Source organism: Osmerus eperlanus, chromosome 26 (genome assembly GCF_963692335.1).
Source record: "Osmerus eperlanus chromosome 26, fOsmEpe2.1, whole genome shotgun sequence".
Taxonomy (NCBI): Eukaryota; Metazoa; Chordata; class Actinopteri; order Osmeriformes; family Osmeridae; genus Osmerus; species Osmerus eperlanus.
Genome location: NC_085043.1, coordinates 8,347,142 through 8,367,718, shown reverse-complemented (window position 1 = coordinate 8,367,718; position 20,577 = coordinate 8,347,142). Strand labels below are relative to the sequence as shown.

The 20,577-nt window shown below is 50.8% G+C and overlaps 1 protein-coding gene across 1 annotated transcript; it reads right to left on the bottom strand.

The window, feature by feature from the left end:
• Positions 1-12,044: 12,044 nt before the first annotated feature.
• LOC134012831 (guanine nucleotide-binding protein subunit alpha-11-like) lies at positions 12,045-19,309 on the bottom strand. The gene is made up of 8 exons (XM_062452456.1): positions 18,994-19,309; positions 18,461-18,764; positions 17,291-17,475; positions 16,925-17,079; positions 15,663-15,791; positions 14,631-14,760; positions 13,942-14,095; positions 12,045-12,279 (listed from the first exon to the last, which is right to left on the bottom strand). Exons 2-8 carry the CDS (start codon positions 18,609-18,611, stop codon positions 12,074-12,076), a joined length of 1,110 nt encoding a protein of 369 aa, XP_062308440.1. The 5' UTR covers positions 18,612-18,764; positions 18,994-19,309; the 3' UTR covers positions 12,045-12,073.
• Between the last annotated feature and the right edge of the window lie 1,268 nt (positions 19,310-20,577).

The following is a 20,577-nucleotide window of genomic DNA, read 5'->3' as shown; positions in this document are numbered from 1 at the left end:
CTTTCCTGCCTGCGTAATGTGCCCGTAATTACTGAAACATCGTTAGAGAAATTCCGTGTATAGTTCAGTGATTGATTGTTGTAATATCTCCATTTTTGTCGCTGCTTTTTCTTTATTGAGTTATGTCTATAACTAACGACGTATGCTGGGAAAAGTGTTTTGGTCGGTGCTGGGTGCCGGCCTTGGCTTTGTTTTGTCACGTCTGATCACACACTCCTTCACACACTACTTCTGTTAGCGAATGCTAACAGAAACACGCAAACACACACATAAACACACACACACACAAATGCATCCACAAACACACACACATGTTCCCTCTGTCTCTACGTATCTTATGAGCCGGCTGTTCTCTCCTCCCTCCACCTCCCGCCTCTCCTCTCTCTCTCACCCCCCCCCCCTGCCCAATCCCATTGCTCATATCTTGTTTATGATGTGCGACTTGAGGGAGGATACGAGAGGATTAGCTTTAGATTAGCTGCAGTTTTTTCTTCATCTGAGGACTGGCGGTGGGAATAGATTTCCAATACAGCCTCCTTAGATAGAAACCTGAGTCACCACCTAGCCAATCACCATTATCTCCCCGCTAATGACCGCAAACATGCATGTCTCTGGCTATTATGAGTTACCCAGAATGCCTTTCTCTCATGGCACAGAATACATGGTGTTAGCATGACCTCACCCCCCCCCCCTCCTCCTCCTCTTCAACACAGATGACAAACTGCATATGTTGTTGTTGCGTTGTAGCCAGGGCATCTCCACACATCCATCATCTTCCCCTGGACCCTCCCACCAGGGCTGGTCTGAGGTCAGAGGTCGGCGCTGTTTCTCCAGCCTCTGGTCTTCCCCTGGACCCTCCCACCAGGGCTGGTCTGAGGTCAGAGGTCGGCGCTGTTTCTCCAGCCTCTGGTCTTCCCCTGGACCCTCCCACCAGGGCTGGTCTGAGGTCAGAGGTCGGCGCTGTTTCTCCAGCCTCTGGTCTTCCCCTGGACCCTCCCACCAGGGCTGGTCTGAGGTCAGAGGTCGGCGCTGTTTCTCCAGCCTCTGGTCTTCCCCTGGACCCTCCCACCAGGGCTGGTCTGAGGTCAGAGGTCGGCGCTGTTTCTCCAGCCTCTGGTCTTCCCCTGGACCCTCCCACCAGGCCTGGTCTGAGGTCAGAGGTCAGTGCCGTTTCTCCTGGCATGGGGAGGAGGTAAGGCAGCTGGTCGCGTTGGCCAATGAGTTGAATAACCGTTCCATCTGAGGGGGAGGGGCTGAGAGGGGACACAGTCCCTAGTGTGACATATCTGATGGGGTGGGAGGGGAGCCGATTTGCTGATGGTGTCGCTCTCGACAACAACGGAATTCCCTTGTGTCCTCACAGCTGATTTTCCAGCCATTTTGAGGATGAGATGATTTCGCTCAATTATGCCAGAAATGAGCTCAGCTACCCCTAATTAACTCCACACAGACACACACCCACACACAGAAATTTACATTTACATTTGGTCATTTAGCAGACGCTCTTATCCAGAGCGACTTACAGTAAGTACAGGGACATTCCCCCCGAAGCAAGTAGGGTGAAGTGCCTTGCCCAAGGACACAACGTCATTTAGCACGGCTGGGAATCGAACTGACAACCTTCAGATTACTAGCCCGACTCCCTCACCGCTCAGCCATCTGACTCCCTGTGCGAAATGTGCGTTTACACACAAACGCACTGTGAGGCACAGCCAGTAGAAGGGTAAGACCGTGAGGGAATTTATTTAACCAACTTAGGCACAAAGAAAACAGAACAAGCTCTAGGTTGAAGGCTGTCTTAGTGTCTGCTGGCAGGACCCACCTCTGGGTTCAGTTTGGTTTTCTCCAGAGGGGGGAACACCTGGTGTGGGCTTCTGCTTCTCCTGCCTCGCTGCCTCGCTGACCACACACACAGACACCTTCACGTGTCTCTCCTACCTCGTCCCCCATGTGGCTGTCCTTCCAGTCCTCTTCAGCTCCCCTGTTGAGGACTCCCTCTTGGGGTGCTCCCTCGCCAGGGGAAACCAGCTGCGCTCGTCTGGGAGCCTCGCTGACATCCTCGCTGACCTCGCTGACCTCCTCGCTGACCTCCTCCGGACACAGCAGGTACACACACTCTTGAAGCCGATCTCTGTTCCCAGGCAATGCTTGGTCTGACTTTTTATCACACATTTTCATGCAGTGTAAAGTATCTTACTGTAATATCGTATTTGCATCAAAACAGAGCGGTATTCGTTATCCATATGACAAAGTAAATTGGATTTAGGAAATCCAGTGACCTGAGTATGGCTTTAATGTTGTGCCAGCTGTTTTTCAGCAATAATCAGAATGAGTCATGAGAGTGTTTACCAGAGAGTTGTGAAGATTATAGGTATTTATGGAAGTTTGGCTGGCAATTTATTTCTGTCTCTCATTGTGTATGTCAAGAGGAGCAGAAAAAGTTCAGTTTCCGCCTTTTCTCTCTCTCTCTCTCTCTCTCTCTCTCTCTCTCTCTCTCTCTCTCTCTCTCTCTGTCTCTGTCTCTGTCTCTGTCTCTGTCTCTGTCTATCTCTCTCTCTCTCTCTCTCTCTCTCTCTCTCTCTCTCTCTCTCTCTCTCTCTCTCTCTCTCTCTCTCTCTCTCTCTGTGTGTCTTTCCCTGTCCCTCTCTCTCTCTCTCTCTCTCTCGCTGTCTTTCCCTGTCTCTCTCTCTCTCTCTCTCTGCCCCCCCTCAGCTTCTCCCTCTCTCTCTCTCTCTCTTTCTCTCTCTCTCTGCCCCCCCTCAGTCTCTCCCTCTCTCTCTTTCTCTCTCTCTCTCTCCCTCCATCTGCTTTCCTTCTGGGCCTTTCTCCTTTCTCACTCCTCACGTCCAGCTCCACCCCTCTGACAACAGTGGGGAGGCTGCTGAAGGCTAGCCAATCAGAGCCGAGGTCACAGATATCTGGACTGGATCCCAACAGAGCACTCTGGTGGACATGGTGGAGGATTGGAAGCCATCTGGATCTTAGTGGACCGGTGCCACCCAGATCCTACATCTCCGTGGACTCAAGGCTATCTGGTCCTCCAATCTTAGAAGACCAGAAGACCTGTGCCTCTAGTCTTATTAGCCTAATGTCTCCATTGGCCATCCTACATGTGTTTGTTCACCTTCCACAGGCCTGTAGACAGAGTCACTGTCCCATTCTACCTGGGTCACTCTCGTATTCTGTCTGGTGGCTGTCATATTCTGTCTGGGTTCATGTAATATTCTGCGCAGGAAACTGCAATATTCTGGATCCAGTAATGACGTGCTGTCAGGCCGTACAGCGGAGATTCTCTATACCTCAAGAGGCTCTCCGCTCTGCATCAACAGATCTATAATTCTACGGGCCCACCCTGGAGAGCTGTGCCCTGAGTGGGACTGAATAATTCACTTGAACCAGCCTAGATCCCTCTACCCTGCCGCACGGTGAGCGCTCAGGACATCACTGAATGTCATGGAGACTTATCACGGTGTTGCCGTGACGTGACGGGAGGGAGAGAGAGAGAGAGAGGGAGGGAGGGAGGGAGTCTAAACAAGAGCGAGACAAAAGACAGTGAGAAAGAGAGAGCAAAAGTGGAGAGGAAAAGGGAGACTGATAATTCCTACATTTCCATCTCAGTACAATGTGAGGGATTCATTTTGCACAATTCAATCTCATTGTTGGAGCTCTTTTAGGTTTCGACCATGGTTTGACAAACCCCCAAAAAGGGGTTTGTCAAATCTTATATCTGGAGTGTTAGACAATAATCATCTTCTTTAAAAGGAATCGGCAGATAATCAGGATCACCAACTGTGTGTAAGTTCTCAAGGTAGGTACACATGGAGGTCTTTGGGTCTCCAGGAGACACACACACACCAACACGGTCTTGCTGAGCCTATCCTTGGCCTGGAAAATATCATTATATCCAGGGAGGCTACAGTAAGTGCTCTGTAATGTCTCTTTTGAAAGGTGGAGCGTGCTTTGAGATATCCCTCCGTGCATCCCCCTCCCAACTCACCATGAGGCCCCCACAGCACTGAGCAGGGCTCATCGCTCTCAGCTCCATCAAGTGGAAAATTACTTTGTGATGCGAATATTATCTTCGGCTTCTTCTCTGGCAACGACGGGCTCACCTTTGGTCATGTATATCCCCGAAACTCAGATTGGTTGTGTGTGTGTCTGTCTGTGTGTCTGTGTGTGTGCTCCTTTTAGTGGTTGCGATTGGATGTGCATCGTTAGTGTGTGTGATGTGTGTGTGTGTGCGCGCGTGTTAGGAGGTGTGCGCGCGCGTGTGTGTTTGTGAGGGCGGATCTCTGGGCACAATTAAGACTGCTGCCCAATGTGGCACCCGCACTGCAGTCTCCATAACGCTGAAAAGGTCACCCTCATCCACCTCTGCTAATCAAACAGCTATTAGTATGCAAAATGTAAATAGGAGAAGCACAGAGGTCATCACCTCCCTGTCACAACCCCTTAATTCAACCACTTTGTCATTTCGGGGGGAAAAGAGGCTTTTATTTTGATTGGACATTTCTGTGCGGAAAGAAACAACTGCTCCACAGGTAATTACACCTTTAGACATCTCGCTCCGTCATCGGAATATTTGATCAACTCAGCTCTGAGGCGCGAAAAGACTTGCTGCAGTCGCGCTGAACCTGTCGTGCGATCGCCATGCCGTGTTTGTGTGCAGGTTTCATCCCAACATGTGCGACCGTGATTAAATCCAGATGCCCGACCCCGTTCCCCCGCGGCACACCCAGGTGTGCGTGCGCCCGAGTGCTAGAGTGGCTCTGGCGAATCGTTTTCCTTCATTGTGTGCATTTGTTCCATCCTGGGTTAGGGTTCTGACAGTCCTGGAACAGTCAGTCTCTGTGGCTTTCAGTCTGCCTGCCTTTCAGGGCCATGGTGTCTCTCCCTCTCTCTCTCCCTCTCTCTCCCTCTCTCTCCCTCTCTCTCTCTCTCTCTCTCTCTCTCTCTCTCTCTCTCTCTCTCCCCCATTAGAGGCCTGCGCTGCTCTCAGCCCTTGAGAGGAGAACGTCGGTCATTACCATCACACTGGGCTCTCGGCCCCCCGCACACAAAGACTTGGCTGTTCATTGTTCCGGAGCTCACCCTCCCTCCTTCATTCACGAGAGGGGGGAGAAGGAGGGGGCGAGGGAGACGCGGCGAACGAGAGAGACGAGAGGAAGAGTTGGGATGTTAAAGAGGTAGGATGTGTGGGGCTGCGGGGGTGTGGGGGAGGAGGAGGGGGGCAAAGGGTTAAATATGAGACAGGAGTGGCAGTGGGGGTGTCAAGGGGAGGGAAGAGAAGGCGAGGGTAGAGAAAGATGGATGGATAGATATGTGTATATGTATATATTTAAAGAAGGGGGTGGAGATGTAGAGGGTGGAGAGGAAAGAGAGAAATCAAATGTTTGCTCATGCAGGACCGGAACCCATCAGCCGCTCCGGAACCCTCCGGAACCCTCCGGCTCGTCTTGCTGTGTGCAAATCAATGGCAGCGACCAAAGGCCCCCATCGATGTGTGCTTGAGAATCGCCGCCACGCCGTCCGCTTGTCCTCCCTCTCCCCTCCACCCTCCTCCCGCTCTCCCCTCCACCCTCTCCCATCCACCCTCTCCCCTCCTCCCGCTCTCCCCTCCACCCTCTCCAAGTCACGTCGGTCCTTATTCCCCAACGCTCCGTCCTCCAAGACGAAGGAAAACAATGGCGCGGTTTCTTCAAAGCAGACAGACCTGGTCAGAGCGTCCCGTCCCCTGGGGTCAGAGCAGAGCAGCTTGAACACCGTCTCCAGGAGCAGAGCTGGTGGGGCTCCCAGGTCTGCCAGGGGGGACCCCCAGGAGCAGAGCTGGTGGGGCTCCCAGGTCTGCCAGGGGGGACCCCCAGGAGCAGAGCTGGTGGGGCTCCAGGGGGGACCCCCCTGGAACAATCACACGTTGGATTGCTTTTCCATTAGCCTCCGTGTCGACAGGCGTGACCTCATCGACTGAATCGGAGGGGAAACCAGTGAAACTCTCTGCGCCCTGCCCACCTGCGGAAAACTAACTACCTGTTTTGGGGAGCGGAGATAGCTTAAGTGTGTGTCTGTGTGTGTGTGTGTGAGTGTCTGTTTGTGTGTCTGTGTGTCTGTTTGTGTGTGTGTGTGTGTCTGTCTGTGTGTGTCTGTGTGTGTGTCTGTGTGTCTGTTTGTGTCTGTGTGTCTGTTTGTGTCTGTTTGTGTGTCTGTGTGTCTGTTTGTGCGTGTGTGTGTCTGTTTGTGTGTGTGTGTGTGTGGGGGGGGGGGAATCAAACAGCACGCAAACTGTTGACAGCAGATGACACGCTTTAGGGAAGGAATGCGGTCTGGAACTGCTTGTGGCACCATTGCTCTCCTACCAGACAGACATTTTTTCACCTCCCCTTCGCAGACTGGGAAGGAGGCACTGTCAAGACCCAGTGTTTAATAGGCTGTCTGCAAGCAGAGGTTTAGACACACACAGGCACAGCCTCGATGGACTTGGACCTGTAATTCATCTTCATTTTAATTGGGGACATTTTGTGTTCGGTGTTCCTCCACATTAATAAACCAAGGGCCCACAGCAGTTTCGGATGAAAACATATTAATGCAGTCCAGACCAGGTGTTGGGGGGGGGGGTGTGTGTGTTTGTGTGTGTGGTGTAGGTGGTGGTGGGTGGGGAACACAGCAACACAATAGCCCAGGGGAGACTCTGAAAGATGTGGAGATAAATGAAGGAAAAGAACCAATCTAACGATGAGTTAGGCTGAGAAGGGGAGAACGTGATTGTGAGAGACTTTTAAGGAGAAGATTTTGAAAAGTTTGCCGGTGTGTCAGGCTCTACTTGGACTCTGGCTAGGCGAAAGGTTAGTTTTCTGGTCGAGTTATTGATGCAGAGTATGCACAGGGCTGTTCCCTCTCCTTCCCCCCTCCCTCGGCTGTGGGTCTGTGGACCGTCTGGGCACCGTGAGGAGTAGGCAGCGCACAAAGACCCAGCTGCCTCCACAAATGCTGGACCTGTTTGAGAAAAAACACCAAGCGTGGGTTCCATGCTGGTAAATTGATTCCTTTTTGGGCGTTGATAAAAATGTTGTAGTTTTTTTTGGTCTTGCGTTCACTGGAACGGTTTGATGAAAAAACACTCTTCAATGGTGTGAAATGAATGTTTGTGTGTTCGAGTTTTGATGATAGCCATGAATTGCAAGTTTTATTTCGCAAACGTATTCCAAACTGAAAAGAAGAAAGTGCCTATTTAAATGGTTGTCTGTTATTGATGCATATACATTTGTGTGTGTGTGTGTGTGTTTGTTTGTGAGTGTGTGTGTCTGTGTGAGTCAGAGCTAGTGCACCTGGCATGAATCTGTCTGCTTTGAGGGACATTAATGAAAATGGAAGGCTTTGACTGTCTCTTATCAGCAAGAGCAGTCACAGCACTCACACACACACACACACATACACACACACCCACACACATGCACAGAGAGAGGCAGCAAGTAGACAATCTCAAACAGCCACAGCTAGCCTCTCCTCTCTCCACACGCCGACGCCTGGCAACCTAGCTAGCCTTCCTGCAGTGTGTTCTGGAAGCACTAGCCTTCCTGCAGTGTGTTCTGGAAGCATACCCTACCAGTTTGGAGCTCCCACACCTTTCGAAAACAGACAGGAATTTCCTTCATGTTTGCTCAGTCTTAGCTCAGAGAGAGCAAGAGAGGGAGAGAAAGAGAGAGCAAGAGAGAGAGAGAGGGAGAGAGGGAGAGGGAGAGGGAGAGGGAGAGGGAGAGCGGAGAGGGAGAGGGAGAGGGAGAGGGAGAGGGAGAGGGAGAGGGAGAGGAGAGGGAGAGGGAGAGGGAGAGAGAGAGAGAGAGAGAGAGAGAGAGAGAGAGAGAGAGAGAGAGAGAGAGAGAGAGAGAGAGAGAGAGAGAGAGAGAGAGAGAGAGAGAGAGAGAGAGAGAGAGAGAGAGAGAGAGAGAGAGAGAGAGAGAGAGAGAGAGAGAGAGAGAGAGAGAGAGAGAGAGAGAGGGAGGGAGGGAGGGAGGGAGGGAGGGAGGGAGGGAGGGAGGGAGGGAGGGAGGGAGGGAGGGAGAGGGAGAGAACAACTGCATGCAAGACTGCATGTTGTTTCAGACGTAAATCACGTCATGTGTGACTGTATGTATGAGATCACTTCAGAGAATCCTCAGTGTTCAACAGTTCCCTTCTGGTACAGAGAGGCCCTTCTGAAGACAAATTACTCACGGTAAATGTCACCCAGGCAGGAACATTGACGTCAAAACGCGATTCACTGCCAGATGTTTTAGAGAACAACTAGTCAATATGTACACTGCAGCGGTTAGTGTGCAAAGGAGCCGATCCATCCATCATCTCTTTATTTAGACAACTAGAGGTATGCGAAACGTGTCCAAGTTTGACTCTTTTGAAAAGGCAGGGCTGTGTGTGCCTGGGTTGGAATATAAGACACGAACAAACACACACAATCGGCGAGCAACGAGTTCTTCTTGACAAACTTGTTCTAGATCTCACCTGTATGGAATCCGATCAATCTTGCTTGGTATTGACAAAAACGTTTAGTGATACATTGTGCTCAACTCGGCAGACCTGACTCATCTAGCTGCTGTTTCAGCTGTGCCTTGAGCACACACCACATATTCCAATGAAAATCCTCTTTTAACTTCCTGTCAAGCTGAGAATAAAATGAGCAAAAAGAGTAGGGCAGTCACCTCGCAATGCATTCTGGGATGTTTCTTTAGCAAACTCAAGGAAGACACTGAACAGAAAAATGTATTCATTTAAATAGGACATCTTCCTGTAAAAAACAGTGCTTGAAGCACAACACTGGAACAAAATAGTCGAGTAAAACATGAAAAAAAATGTGATTTATTATCCTTTGAAAATATTTTCCCACATCTGACCACAGTTTTTAAAAGTATCAGAGATTCACCAAAAAAGAGGTATCCCAATGCCCTGGATTATACTGTGTAAAGGTTGCAGTCTACATGTAGCACACAGCCATATCAACATAACAGCAGGTGAGTCTTATTTCCAAGAGGAAAAAAGACACAAGAAATTGAATGATCAAAGTACAACCACTTCAGAGTACTCTTTTCTGTGTGTATTTCAAAGGTATCAAAAGTTTTTTTTTGGAACTTGAATACAAACAGGCACTACAGAACAAGATCTCAGGGGAGATGCAAAATGAAATATAATTGGATGGCGTGTCCAACTGCCATGTGACGCACAGACAGCTAACATCAATATTATCATGTGTCAAATAGATATTACACTTTTAATTTTAGACAGAAAATCCGCTTCACGACAAATACATCTTACCAAGCTTGTAAATGGTTCATGACCCACTAATCAAAACACTGATCTGACATAAATATGTGAGAGATGAGAGTGGGAAACCTAACAGGTAAAACCGATGATAAATAAAGATGTGTCGTTAGCATAATGTTGCCTGGAAACGGTGTTCTATTTTTTCTCCCATTCGTCCAACAATCTGAAACATCAACGCCCCACAGAGAGGGCTGAAACAGCAACTGCCCTCTTTTCAAAAATAGATTTGCTTTTTTTTTTTCATCAATCCCTCCCTCCCTCCCGTTGATTTGAAGCTATCAGTTCGAGGCTTGTACCTCCCACAATGCCGTTCTTTCATTTGCACAGTTCCCTCAGCCTCCTAATTGCACCCTTAATTGGGTCCTGGGAATTTAATGAGATATTTTATTATATTTCATCTTGAACAGCAGGCCCAGCAGCTAGCATTAACCTGGCACTCGGCTGGTCTTGAACACTCTCATCTGTTCGAGGTTGAAGCCTCGATACGGGTTTTATCGTGACATGGGAAAACACAGGAAAAGATTACCCTAAGACCAAGGGGCTAAGAAGGATGAAAATGTAAGATGGCAGTGTGCTGCATCCATGGTCAAAAACGACCCTTCAGGTTTTATGTATGAGCGAAACCCTTGCAGGTGTCTCATTGGCTGCTGGGTTGAAGAATAAACATGTTTGGGTGAAATTCCAACCTCAGTTACACCTCTACATCACCTCACCAGGCAATTAGAAACAATCAGTGGTGCTTTGGGATCCCAGCGCTACCAGTTTCACACCTGCTAGCGTCACCACACAGATTATATAACACCTTCTCCAAAGTCTTCTACTGTCACACTAGAACCACCCATCAGGGGAAGTACATTCAAAGTAAAATTTCAGATTTGTTTCTATAAAATCCTCCCAAGTCAAACTCGTATCAGACCGTAGCAGTAGACATGTGGAAGTGCAACGTTCCGCATTCAAGACAGCTTCTGCAGGACTCCACACCCAGGACAGAGGAGAGGTCAGGTTCTGCAGGACTCCACACCCAGGACAGAGGAGAGGTCAGGTTCTGCAGGACTCCACACCCAGGACAGAGGAGAGGTCAGGTTCTGCAGGACTCCACACCCAGGACAGAGGAGAGGTCAGGTTCTGCAGGACTCCACACCCAGGACAGAGGAGAGGTCAGGTTCTGCAGGACTCCACACCCAGGACAGAGGAGAGGTCAGGTTCTGCAGGACTCCACACCCAGGACAGAGGAGAGGTCAGGTTCTGCAGGACTCCACACCCAGGACAGAGGAGAGGTCAGGTTCTGCAGGACTCCACACCCAGGACAGAGGAGAGGTCAGGTTCTGCAGGACTCCACACCCAGGACAGAGGAGAGGTCAGGTTCTGCAGGACTCCACACCCAGGACAGAGGAGAGGTCAGGTTATGCAGGACTCCACACCCAGGACAGAGGAGAGGTCAGGTTCTGCAGGACTCCACACCCAGGACAGAGGAGAGGTCAGGTTCTGCAGGACTCCACACCCAGGACAGAGGAGAGGTCAGGTTATGCAGGACTCCACACCCAGGACAGAGGAGAGGTCAGGTTCTGCAGGACTCCACACCCAGGACAGAGGAGAGGTCAGTTTCTGCAGGACTCCACACCCAGGACAGAGGAGAGGTCAGTTTCTGCAGGACTCCACACCCAGGACAGAGGAGAGGTCAGTTTCTGCAGGACTCCACACCCAGGACAGAGGAGAGGTCAGGTTCTGCAGCACTCCACACCCAGGACAGAGGAGAGGTCAGGTTCTGCAGGACTCCACACCCAGGACAGAGGAGAGGTCAGGTTATGCAGGACTCCACACCCAGGACAGAGGAGAGGTCAGGTTATGCAGGACTCCACACCCAGGACAGAGGAGAGGTCAGGTTATGCAGGACTCCACACCCAGGACAGAGGAGAGGTCAGGTTCCATATTTCTCTCCACTTAGATCAATCGCTATTCCCTTAGGTCCAGGACTATTTCATAGATCCAGGACTATTCATATAGATCCAGGACTATTCATATAGATCCAGGACTATTCATAAAGATCCAGGACTATTTCATATATCCAGGACTATTCATATATCCAGGACTAATCATATAGGTCCAGGACTATTCATATAGGTCCAGGACTACTCCCATACGTCAGCTCCTTAGACATCTCTGGTCCAGTTCATTACGATGTCCGTGGTCAAAGTAAGATGCCAAGCGAACGAAGAGGACTAGGTGCACTAAACAGGCCGGGTGGAGGAGGGGGGTGGGGGGCCCCCCTTCACCAGACCCCCCGTCCAGGGTGGCTCCACCCAGGTCTGATGTCCAGAAGTCCTCCCCACCAAAGCGGAGAAAGGAGGAGAGGAGGGGTGGGGGCGTGTCTCTCCAGCCCCGAGTGGAGGAGAGGAGGGGTGGGGGCGTGTCTCTCCAGCCCCGAGTGCCGAGTGGAGGAGAGGAGGGGTGGGGGCGTGTCTCTCCAGCCCCGAGTGGAGGAGAGGAGGGGTGGGGGCGTGTCTCTCCAGCCCCGAGTGGAGGAGAGGAGGGGTGGGGGCGTGTCTCTCCAGCCCCGAGTGGAGGAGAGGAGGGGTGGGGGCGTGTCTCTCCAGCCCCGAGTGGAGGAGAGGAGGGGTGGGGGCGTGTCTCTCCAGCCCCGAGTGGAGGAGAGGCTCTACGGGCCCAGAGGTGGAGGTGGAGGAGTGTGACACACACACACTCACAAGCCCCTCCCCTCTGTCACCGTCCCCCCCCCCCCCCCCCCGCCTGGCGTCTCCCCCCCTCAGATCACGCCGTAGTCCGTGAGGGACTTGAGCAGCACGGTGTCCTTGACGTCGCTGAACACCTTGCGGATGTTGTTGGTGTCCGTGGCGCAGGTGAAGTGGGGGTACAGGGTCTTGCTCTTCTCCCTCTTCTCCCGGCTCTGCGCCTGCTGCTCATACATCTTGCGGACGTACGTCTTGGCGTCCTCCGCGTCGCGTCTCTTGCCTGCGTGGGGTCAGGGAGGGGGGTGGGGTCGAGGTTCGAGGCGACGGGAAGAGAAGAGAGGCGGATTAGGAGAACGTCTACGTGTGGTTTGTATGTTGGCGTGTGCGTGAGTGAAAGGAGAAATGTCCCCACGCCACAATAGCCGTCCCAACACGCACCGCCACCACAGAGGCCAGAGTTTCTGCAGGCTGTGGCCAGGCATGGGACCAGCATGCCAACAATCTCCCGGTTAGTTTCCATGTCCCCATCCCATCCCCTTCCCTCCCGTCACACTCCACAGACGCCCTGACTGAAGGCTCGGCCATGCAAAGAGCAGGGTATTTATGGTTGCCATGGGTAACTGGGGGTGGTGGGGGGGTGGGGGGGGGGGGTTGGGGGTGTGACAGTGAAGCTGTGGAGAGGAGCATGGGGGAGGCAGAGTCTGGGGCTGCACAATCTTCCACATGAGTGCAGGGGGATCATTAGCCGGGTACGTGGCCCAGCGGTGCACCTCTGAGGAGATGGAATCAATTAGACACTCAGAACCGTCATGTTGTTGTCGACGGCTGGCATGGTGACGCGTATCAAACATACCCTAGATGTCACAACTCTCATCACTAGTTCGAGGTTGTTTTTTAGTTTTTTTTATACCTGGCGATCCGAGTCATTTAAAAGCCAAACAGAATGATGTGTACCATGTGACTCAGAAAGTGCCTTTCCAGTGCTCATCATGGTGCCGGGTGTCTTTGTCATGGTGTTAGTGTGGAGGCTCCCCCCTCCCCCCTCAGCCCTGCCAGCCCTCCCACCCTCCCTACCTGAGAACCCACCGTACCTGAGAACCCTCCCTACCTGAGAAACCTCCGTACCTGAGAACCCTCCCTAGCTGAGAACCCTCCCTACCTGAGAACCCTCCCTACCTGAGAACCCACCGTACCTGAGAACCCTCCCTACCTGAGAACCCACCGTACCTGAGAACCCTCCCTACCTGAGAACCCTCCGTACCTGAGAACCCTCCCTACCTGAGAACCCTCCCTACCTGAGAACCCACCGTACCTGAGAACCCTCCCTACCTGAGAACCCACCGTACCTGAGAACCCTCCCTACCTGAGAACCCACCGTACCTGAGAACCCTCCCTACCTGAGAACCCACCGTACCTGAGAACCCTCCCTACCTGAGAACCCACCGTACCTGAGAACCCTCCCTACCTGAGAACCCACCGTACCTAAGAACCCACCGTACCTGAGAACCCTCCGTACCTGAGAACCCTCCCTACCTGAGAACCCTCCCTACCTGAGAACCCTCCCTACCTGAGAAACCTCCGTACCTGAGAACCCTCCGTACCTGAGAACCCTCCCTAGCTGAGAACCCTCCGTACCTGAGAACCCTCCGTACCTGAGAACCCTCCCTACCTGAGAAACCTCCGTACCTGAGAACCCTCCGTACCTGAGAACCCTCCCTAGCTGAGAACCCTCCGTACCTGAGAACCCTCCGTACCTGAGAACCCTCCCTACCTGAGAACCCTCCGTACCCGAAGAACCCTCCGTACCTGAGAACCCTCCGTACCTGAGAACCCTCCGTACCTGAGAACCTTCCCTACCTGAGAACCCTCCGTACTTGAGAACCCTCCCTAACTGAGAACCCTCCGTACCTGAGAACCCTCCCTAACTGAGAACCCTCCGTACCTGAGAAACCGGGGAAGTACTTGTGCAGGTCCGACGTCTGGACCTTGTCGGCCAGGATGTCCGTCTTGTTAAGGAAGAGGATGATGGAGGTGTTGAGGAACCAGGGGGAGTGGATGGTGGTGTGGAACAGAGCCAGGCTCTCCTCCATCCGGTTCTGAGAGGGAGAGAGAGAGAGAGAGAGAGAGAGGGAGGGAGAGGGAGAGGGAGAGGGAGAGGGAGAGAGAGAGAGAGAGAGACAGAGAGAGAGAGAGAGAGAGAGAGAGAGAGAGAGAGAGAGAGAGAGAGAGAGAGAGAGAGAGAGGCAGAGCAAGAGATAGAGAAAAGGGACATGGTTTGGTGGATAGAGGAGGATGGGTGACAGTCAGGGACAAGGAGGGGGGGGGGGGGGGGAATGGAGGTTAATGAATTCTGAGGGACTTAGAAGTGGCCAGAAGAGATAACCGGCTTAGTGAGATCTGCTTGGGGGTAGTAAAGATCTGCAAACTTGAAACTGTCTGGCTTCAGGGAGACAGGGTTCAAGGTGAGCTAGACAGACAGATAAACAGACAGACAGATAAACAGATAGCCAGACAGGCAGACAGGCAGACAGGCAGACAGGAAGGAAGGAAGGAAGGCAGGCAGGCAGGCAGGCAGGCAGGCATATAAACAGACAGACAGACAGACAGGCAGGTAGAGATACAGGTTCTTACATCAGTGTCTCTCTCCTCCAGGACCTGGTCGTATTCGCTGAGGGAGGCCAAGAAGATGAGAGACGTGACATTCTCAAAACAGTGGATCCACTTCCGCCTCTCTGACTTCTGTCCACCCACATCCACAATCCTGTTAGGGGAGGGGGGGGGCATTGGGTTGAAAATAACTGAGACACACACACTATATCCGCCCCCCCTCCGCGCAATCCCTCTCTCTCTTTCTCTCTCACACACACACACATGCACACAGGCACACACACACAGTACTAATAAACACACACACGCACACTGACACACATGCCCTTTATCAGCAAGGTATTTGTACCACAGTGGTTTGCTGTGTCCTGGTTTTCAAGGAGGCAGCTGGTCAGGGTGTGTAATGAGCAGTGTCTGGCTGAGGAGTGCAGCTAACACTGTGAAGCTGCCACCAGCCTCTGCACACAGCCCTCCTCACCTCTCTCCCCTCCTCACCTCTCTCCCCTCCTCACCTCTCTCCCCTCCTCACCTCTCTCCCCTCCCTCCTCACCTCTCTCCCCTCCTCACCTCTCTCCCCTCCCTCCTCACCTCTCTCCCCTCCCTCCTCACCTCTCTCCCCTCCCTCCTCACCTCTCTCCCCTCCCTCCTCACCTCTCTCCCCTCCCTCCTCACCTCTCTCCCCTCCTCACCTCTCTCCCCTCCCTCCTCACCTCTCTCCCCTCCTCACCTCTCTCCCCTCCCTCCTCACCTCTCTCCCCTCCTCCCTCGCCCCCCCTCCCCCACACCCCCAACCTAGTCTCACAAGTCCTCATGCAAATATATTTGGCTCTGGAGAACTTCAATTAGCACCCCATGGTTTACGCGCCCCACCGCACCCTGCTGGTCACCGTGGGGCTGATTGCACAGAGGGGACTGCGGTCCACCCCTAACAGCAGTCCTGAAAACAACCCAGCACCTGAACTCAGCTGGATCGTTCCTGTTAACACGGGGCAACTTGTCGGGAGACGAACAACAAGGCCCCCCCCCCACCCGGGGGGCCGCAGTCGCTCCAGTCACCTGAGGGTGATGGCCTTCACGTTGAAGGCGTAGTCGTGGATACCGGTGGTAGGGAAGCGGACCCGTAGCACGTCCTGAGCAGTGGGGATGTAGTCCTGCGCCGCCAGACGATCTAGATTATTCATGTAGCTGAGGGATGGGGGGGGGGGAGGAGAGGAAGGGGGAGGGGAGAGGAGGGGGGAGGGAGGGAGGTTGGGTAGGACAGTGAGTAATCAGGAGAAAAACCAGGAAGAGACTACTCAAACGTTGGGTATCAACCGCTGGTCCACCACCGTCAGCTCCTCTCCTTATGGTCTGTATGTGGAATTGATTGTAACACAGTGTGATAGACACGTCATTGTCAGGGAGTTAGCTGTGCTTGTGCTCTGCGGGGCGAGCGAGCTGAGGCAGAGTGTCTTTGGAGGAGAGAGAGGGATGACTTCCTTATCACATGTGTCAGGATCATTTTCCCTGGGCCCTGTTGACAGAACCTCTCATTAATTGAATGTTGACTGACTCTGTCTTATCTGGGTAAATAGTGGAGCTGGGTATACAGAGGAAGAACAGCACAGACAGAGAGACAGACACACACACACAGACACACACACAGACAGACAGACAGACAGACAAACAGACAGGCAGAAAGACAGACAGACAGACGTGAATTTGAAGGATTGCTGAAGGGTCTGCAAACAGAACTCCATCCAGCGGTCGTTCTGGTTACACCTACAAAGTAGAAGAGTAGTTTGTGTAACTAGAATCTTCTATCGACCTTAGACTGCAACATGACTGGAATCTGGAAGCTACATCTGTTGACAACCAGCTCCTCCTTGTGGTCAAAAGACAGGGAAACATTGGGATGCATCCTTTCTATGTTCCCAGCCTTTCCTAACCTCCCGACAAGAAAATCTCTGGGCTAGGTTTGGGCTAGTGTGAACTAGGTATCTCCACAAGCGTCAACAAAAACAGGTTTACGTCAGCCAGCTAGCTTTTCTACCGTGCCCTGACCTCTCCGCTGAACCCTCCCTGGTGAGTTACCAGGCAGACGAAACCACCCTGGGCTACATTCCACAGAATACCGAATCTAGAACAAGTTCAGTTTTTATGAAGGTAAACTTTAAAACGCTGTCTAACCAAAGTCTAATCCAGTCCGTAAGACAAACACCTCACAGAATTCACAAATACAACCACGAATAAAACCACAGCCACTTTCAGATGTTTTTGTGTGTGTTTTTCTTTTTAAGAAAGCTAGTGCTTGGAGGGTGTGAACAGCGAGTCCTTACTACTCTGTGGAGTCCAGGAGCTGGTACTCGCTGCGGCGCCCGTAGCAGGCCCGGAGGCCAGCGTCAGCCCAGAGGTGTCGAATGGCGTCCGCATAGCCCCGGTCCAGCTGGGTGACCTGCACCGTGTCCACATCCTGGACCCACTTAGCATACATCTGAGAGGAGAGACACACACAAACACACACACAAACGCAGGCTCGTTGTCACGTACTGCACTTCCAAGAACTGGATTTGCTGTTTGAATCACTGTGGTTGCACTGTGATGCCTAACGGGTTGACCGTACGACAATGCACGGTTCATCGGACAATCGGACAATTCATCGGTCAGACTGTGACATCGACGTGTCGCCGTGACCTCGTCCTGACCTCGTTCTCCTTGTTGGAGTAGGGTATCTTGAGCGTGGTCATGGCGCCCGTCATGGCCTTGACGGCCGTGAAGATATTCTGGAAGATGAGTTTGGCGAAGGCCCGTCTCTCTTCCTCGGAGAAGCCCCTGCCGTGGATGATCCTCATCTGGCGGATGAAGGTGGTCTTCCCGCTCTCTCCCGTGCCTGAAGATGCCGGGACAACAGAGACAACATGACCGACTCTTATCGTGCAACAAAACCAGCTGCACTCCTTGTCTCTCGCTTTGGATGAAGGCCGCTGCTAAACGATTCAAACGTTAATTCCCCGTGAGAATACATGAGCTTGATGCATGCAGGAAATAAGATAGAGCTCATCGCCATTGGCCATTAAAGTTATTGATGTTAGCGAACTGTGCCAAGTTTCACGTTTTTTTTTGTTGTCGTTTACAACAAGTTAAAGTACAAGCAGGTTGGAATAATGGAATGGAATAATTAATGAAGTTAAAAGTAGGTCACGGTTACACAACTACAAAAGCTTCAGCTGTGGGACAGACTCTTCCTGTGTTGCCTCACACGGACAGTGACCGTCTAAGAAGCTGACCGCTGACTGGATACCACACAAAGCCAATGTGTAATCTGTAGTCATTTTTGCAATCGGTTTCATCAGCTGTTGCTGAAGATGAGGAACGTCTGTATTGTTGTCTGAGTAAAACATCAACTGGTTCATCCAAGCCAACCTGCAAAATGTATAGCAAGGCTAATTTACAAGGCATATAGCCGAATAAGCCAGGTTCTCTCTCTCTCTCTCTCTCTCTCTCTCTCTCTCTCTCTCTCTCTCTCTCTCTCTCTCCTCTCTCTCTCTCTCTCTCTCTCCCCCCTCTCACTCTACCTCCTTCTCGGCATGCATGTTGACACATGTCATGCTTATTTGTCATAAACTAATGACATAAGCAATGGATACTTCCCACATTCCTTAATTACTTTTCAAGAAAAGGTCAGGTTTCAAGCACAGGTTCATTGTCTCAATGATAATAGGATATTTGAACGTCATCCTCATATCATCTGAACATTTAACATAGGCCTAAGGCGTTTCCAAAGTGTCCAACAGCTATTCGCGGTGCCATGACAGTGAAGAGTGACATTCTGTTTGTAGAGTAAAATAAATCAACAGAAAGTCAACAGAACTGACCGAGTAGAAGAACTTTGATTTCCTTTCTCTCTCTCTGCTTTTGCTGTCGCAGTATCCTCTGAATTTCCTTGTCAACAGCGATGGTCCCTCTCTCCTCTTCAGTTAGGCAACAGACGCAGGTTCGGTGACACCATGACCAGCAGCCCTCCATGACAAACTACGATTGATTGAGTTTGTTTATGAATAATCCGTTTATATATTATGAATGCTTATTGGGAATGTTTCTTGTTAGGTTCTTCATAAGGCCCACGTTCGACGCGTGAGTTATCCAACTAAATCTTTGTTGTCATCTGGAAATTCCCATCTGTTGTCGGAAACATAAGATTGAAGGATGTTAACTACAGACTTGGATATAAAAGGTTCCTCACAAAAAGCATATAGGTTTGATATTAATAAAAAACTAGTCTTAATTAGCTTTCTTAGGGCAACGTTTCACACAGGTTATATAAAGCTTTTTGAAAAACGTTGAAGCACAAAGTTATTATACAAAAATGTATATAGCCTATGCTATTTAAATATCGATAACAAATTACCTTGAATGTGTCACACGCCTTGTGAACGATGAGTTACATCATATTGACAAGTGATCCTTTTCTCCTCATTCAGTTCATTCACCTGCATTAGGTTGTAAAAGTGCACAACAGTCTTCGCCTTCGATCAGTTGATCGGTGGATACTTTGTCCCCCAAAAAATCGCCTATACCGATCCCCGTGAAAGTCTTTTACGTCTTCTGTGGACTATGCTGGGTATGCACTTTTGTGAAAACGCACTCAGTGAATGGAATGCGCCCTGAGAGAGAGAGAGAGCGCGCTGAGCTGCGTATAAAGTTTCGACGGAGGCTCATTCCCTCGAGGCACGCTGGAGTCTATTTCAAAGCCTCGTGCTTCATATCTATACATTTCACAAGTGAGACTAACATTAGAACTCAACGTATGACTCGTTTAAATGTATGATTCAATCTAGGGTTTAATGAACGAATACAAAGATGGATTGAGAGATCAAATGGTTGGTGAATTGGTGAATGCCTGTAGGAGTTTATTTTAATTTTTTTACTTGGCAATATGTCTCCTACTTATAATATTTCCGTCTCAGACTCATATAGGCCAACTAAATCGAGAAAAGTTTGTTCAAAAAGATATGAAGAGCACAACAGGTACTTGTCGCTGCTGTCCCTGTCTCCCACTCTATGGGTGTCAATCTTTTGTCTCGGCCAGGAGAACCGGTTTGTCCAGGCTTTCATGGTCTCGCCAACAAGTCTCAGATATTAAGATTGCCTGAGCTCCGTATTGCCATGGGAACAAGGTGGAGTGCACCATTGCCGAGAAAGGGAGGGGGAGTGAATGAGAGAGTGAGATATATCGGCTATCTCGTGACTTATATAGACTATATGTTTATGAGAGAACGAGAAAGAGAGAGCTAGAGGTCGTGTGTGTGACAGAGAGAGAGAGAGAGAGAGAGAGAGAGAGAGAGAGAGAGAGAGAGAGAGAGAGAGAGAGAGAGAGAGAGAGAGAGAGAGAGAGAGAGAGAGAGAGAGAGAGAGAGAGAGAGAGAGAGAGAGAGAGAGATATGAAGAGGGGGTGGGGATTGACATCAACAGGAAAGTCCCCTATTTCTGCCAAATACAGGAAATTAGGAACCAGTAGTGATAAGCCATTGCCAGTGGTGAGCGCTTATAAGAAGCAACGCCTGAAGTGCAATTATCAGCGACAACTGAAATTCTGGGAACTGAGAGGAAGAGGAAATCTTCCCACTTCAACAAGGTTCTCCGTCTTTGGAGATTGAACAATGTAAATGATTAATCAGAACACTCAACCGAAACTCCCTCATGCGGTTAAACCTGCGCACGATTGTGTCTTATTTTATTGTTTTATGGCATGAATTCAAATAATCAACTGCAAATAAATAAATAAACGTAGGCTACCTTAGTCTGGGACACTGAAACTAGCTGATAGTTTAGCGAGAGAGAAATTACGTTGAAGCGACCTCTTGTTTGACAATGTAATTACATCCAATTTTATTACAGACTCGTGTTGCTTTACCTGTCTTCAACCACACCCTTTGAGTGGAGTCCACCCAGACTGTAACAAGAGTTGGTGATGAATGAAGAGATTACAATG

Excerpts from the sequence above, each read along its gene's own strand:
- LOC134012831 (XM_062452456.1), bottom strand. The coding sequence starts at position 18,611 with ATGGAGGGCTGCTGGTCATGGTGTCACCGAACCTGCGTCTGTTGCCTA. Across the intron at positions 17,080-17,290 it reads ACTCCAACAAGGAGAACGAG|ATGTATGCTAAGTGGGTCCA; the intron begins GTCAGGACGAGG and ends CTCTCCTCTCAG. Across the intron at positions 14,761-15,662 it reads GTGAAGGCCATCACCCTCAG|GATTGTGGATGTGGGTGGAC; the intron begins GTGACTGGAGCG and ends CTCCCCTAACAG.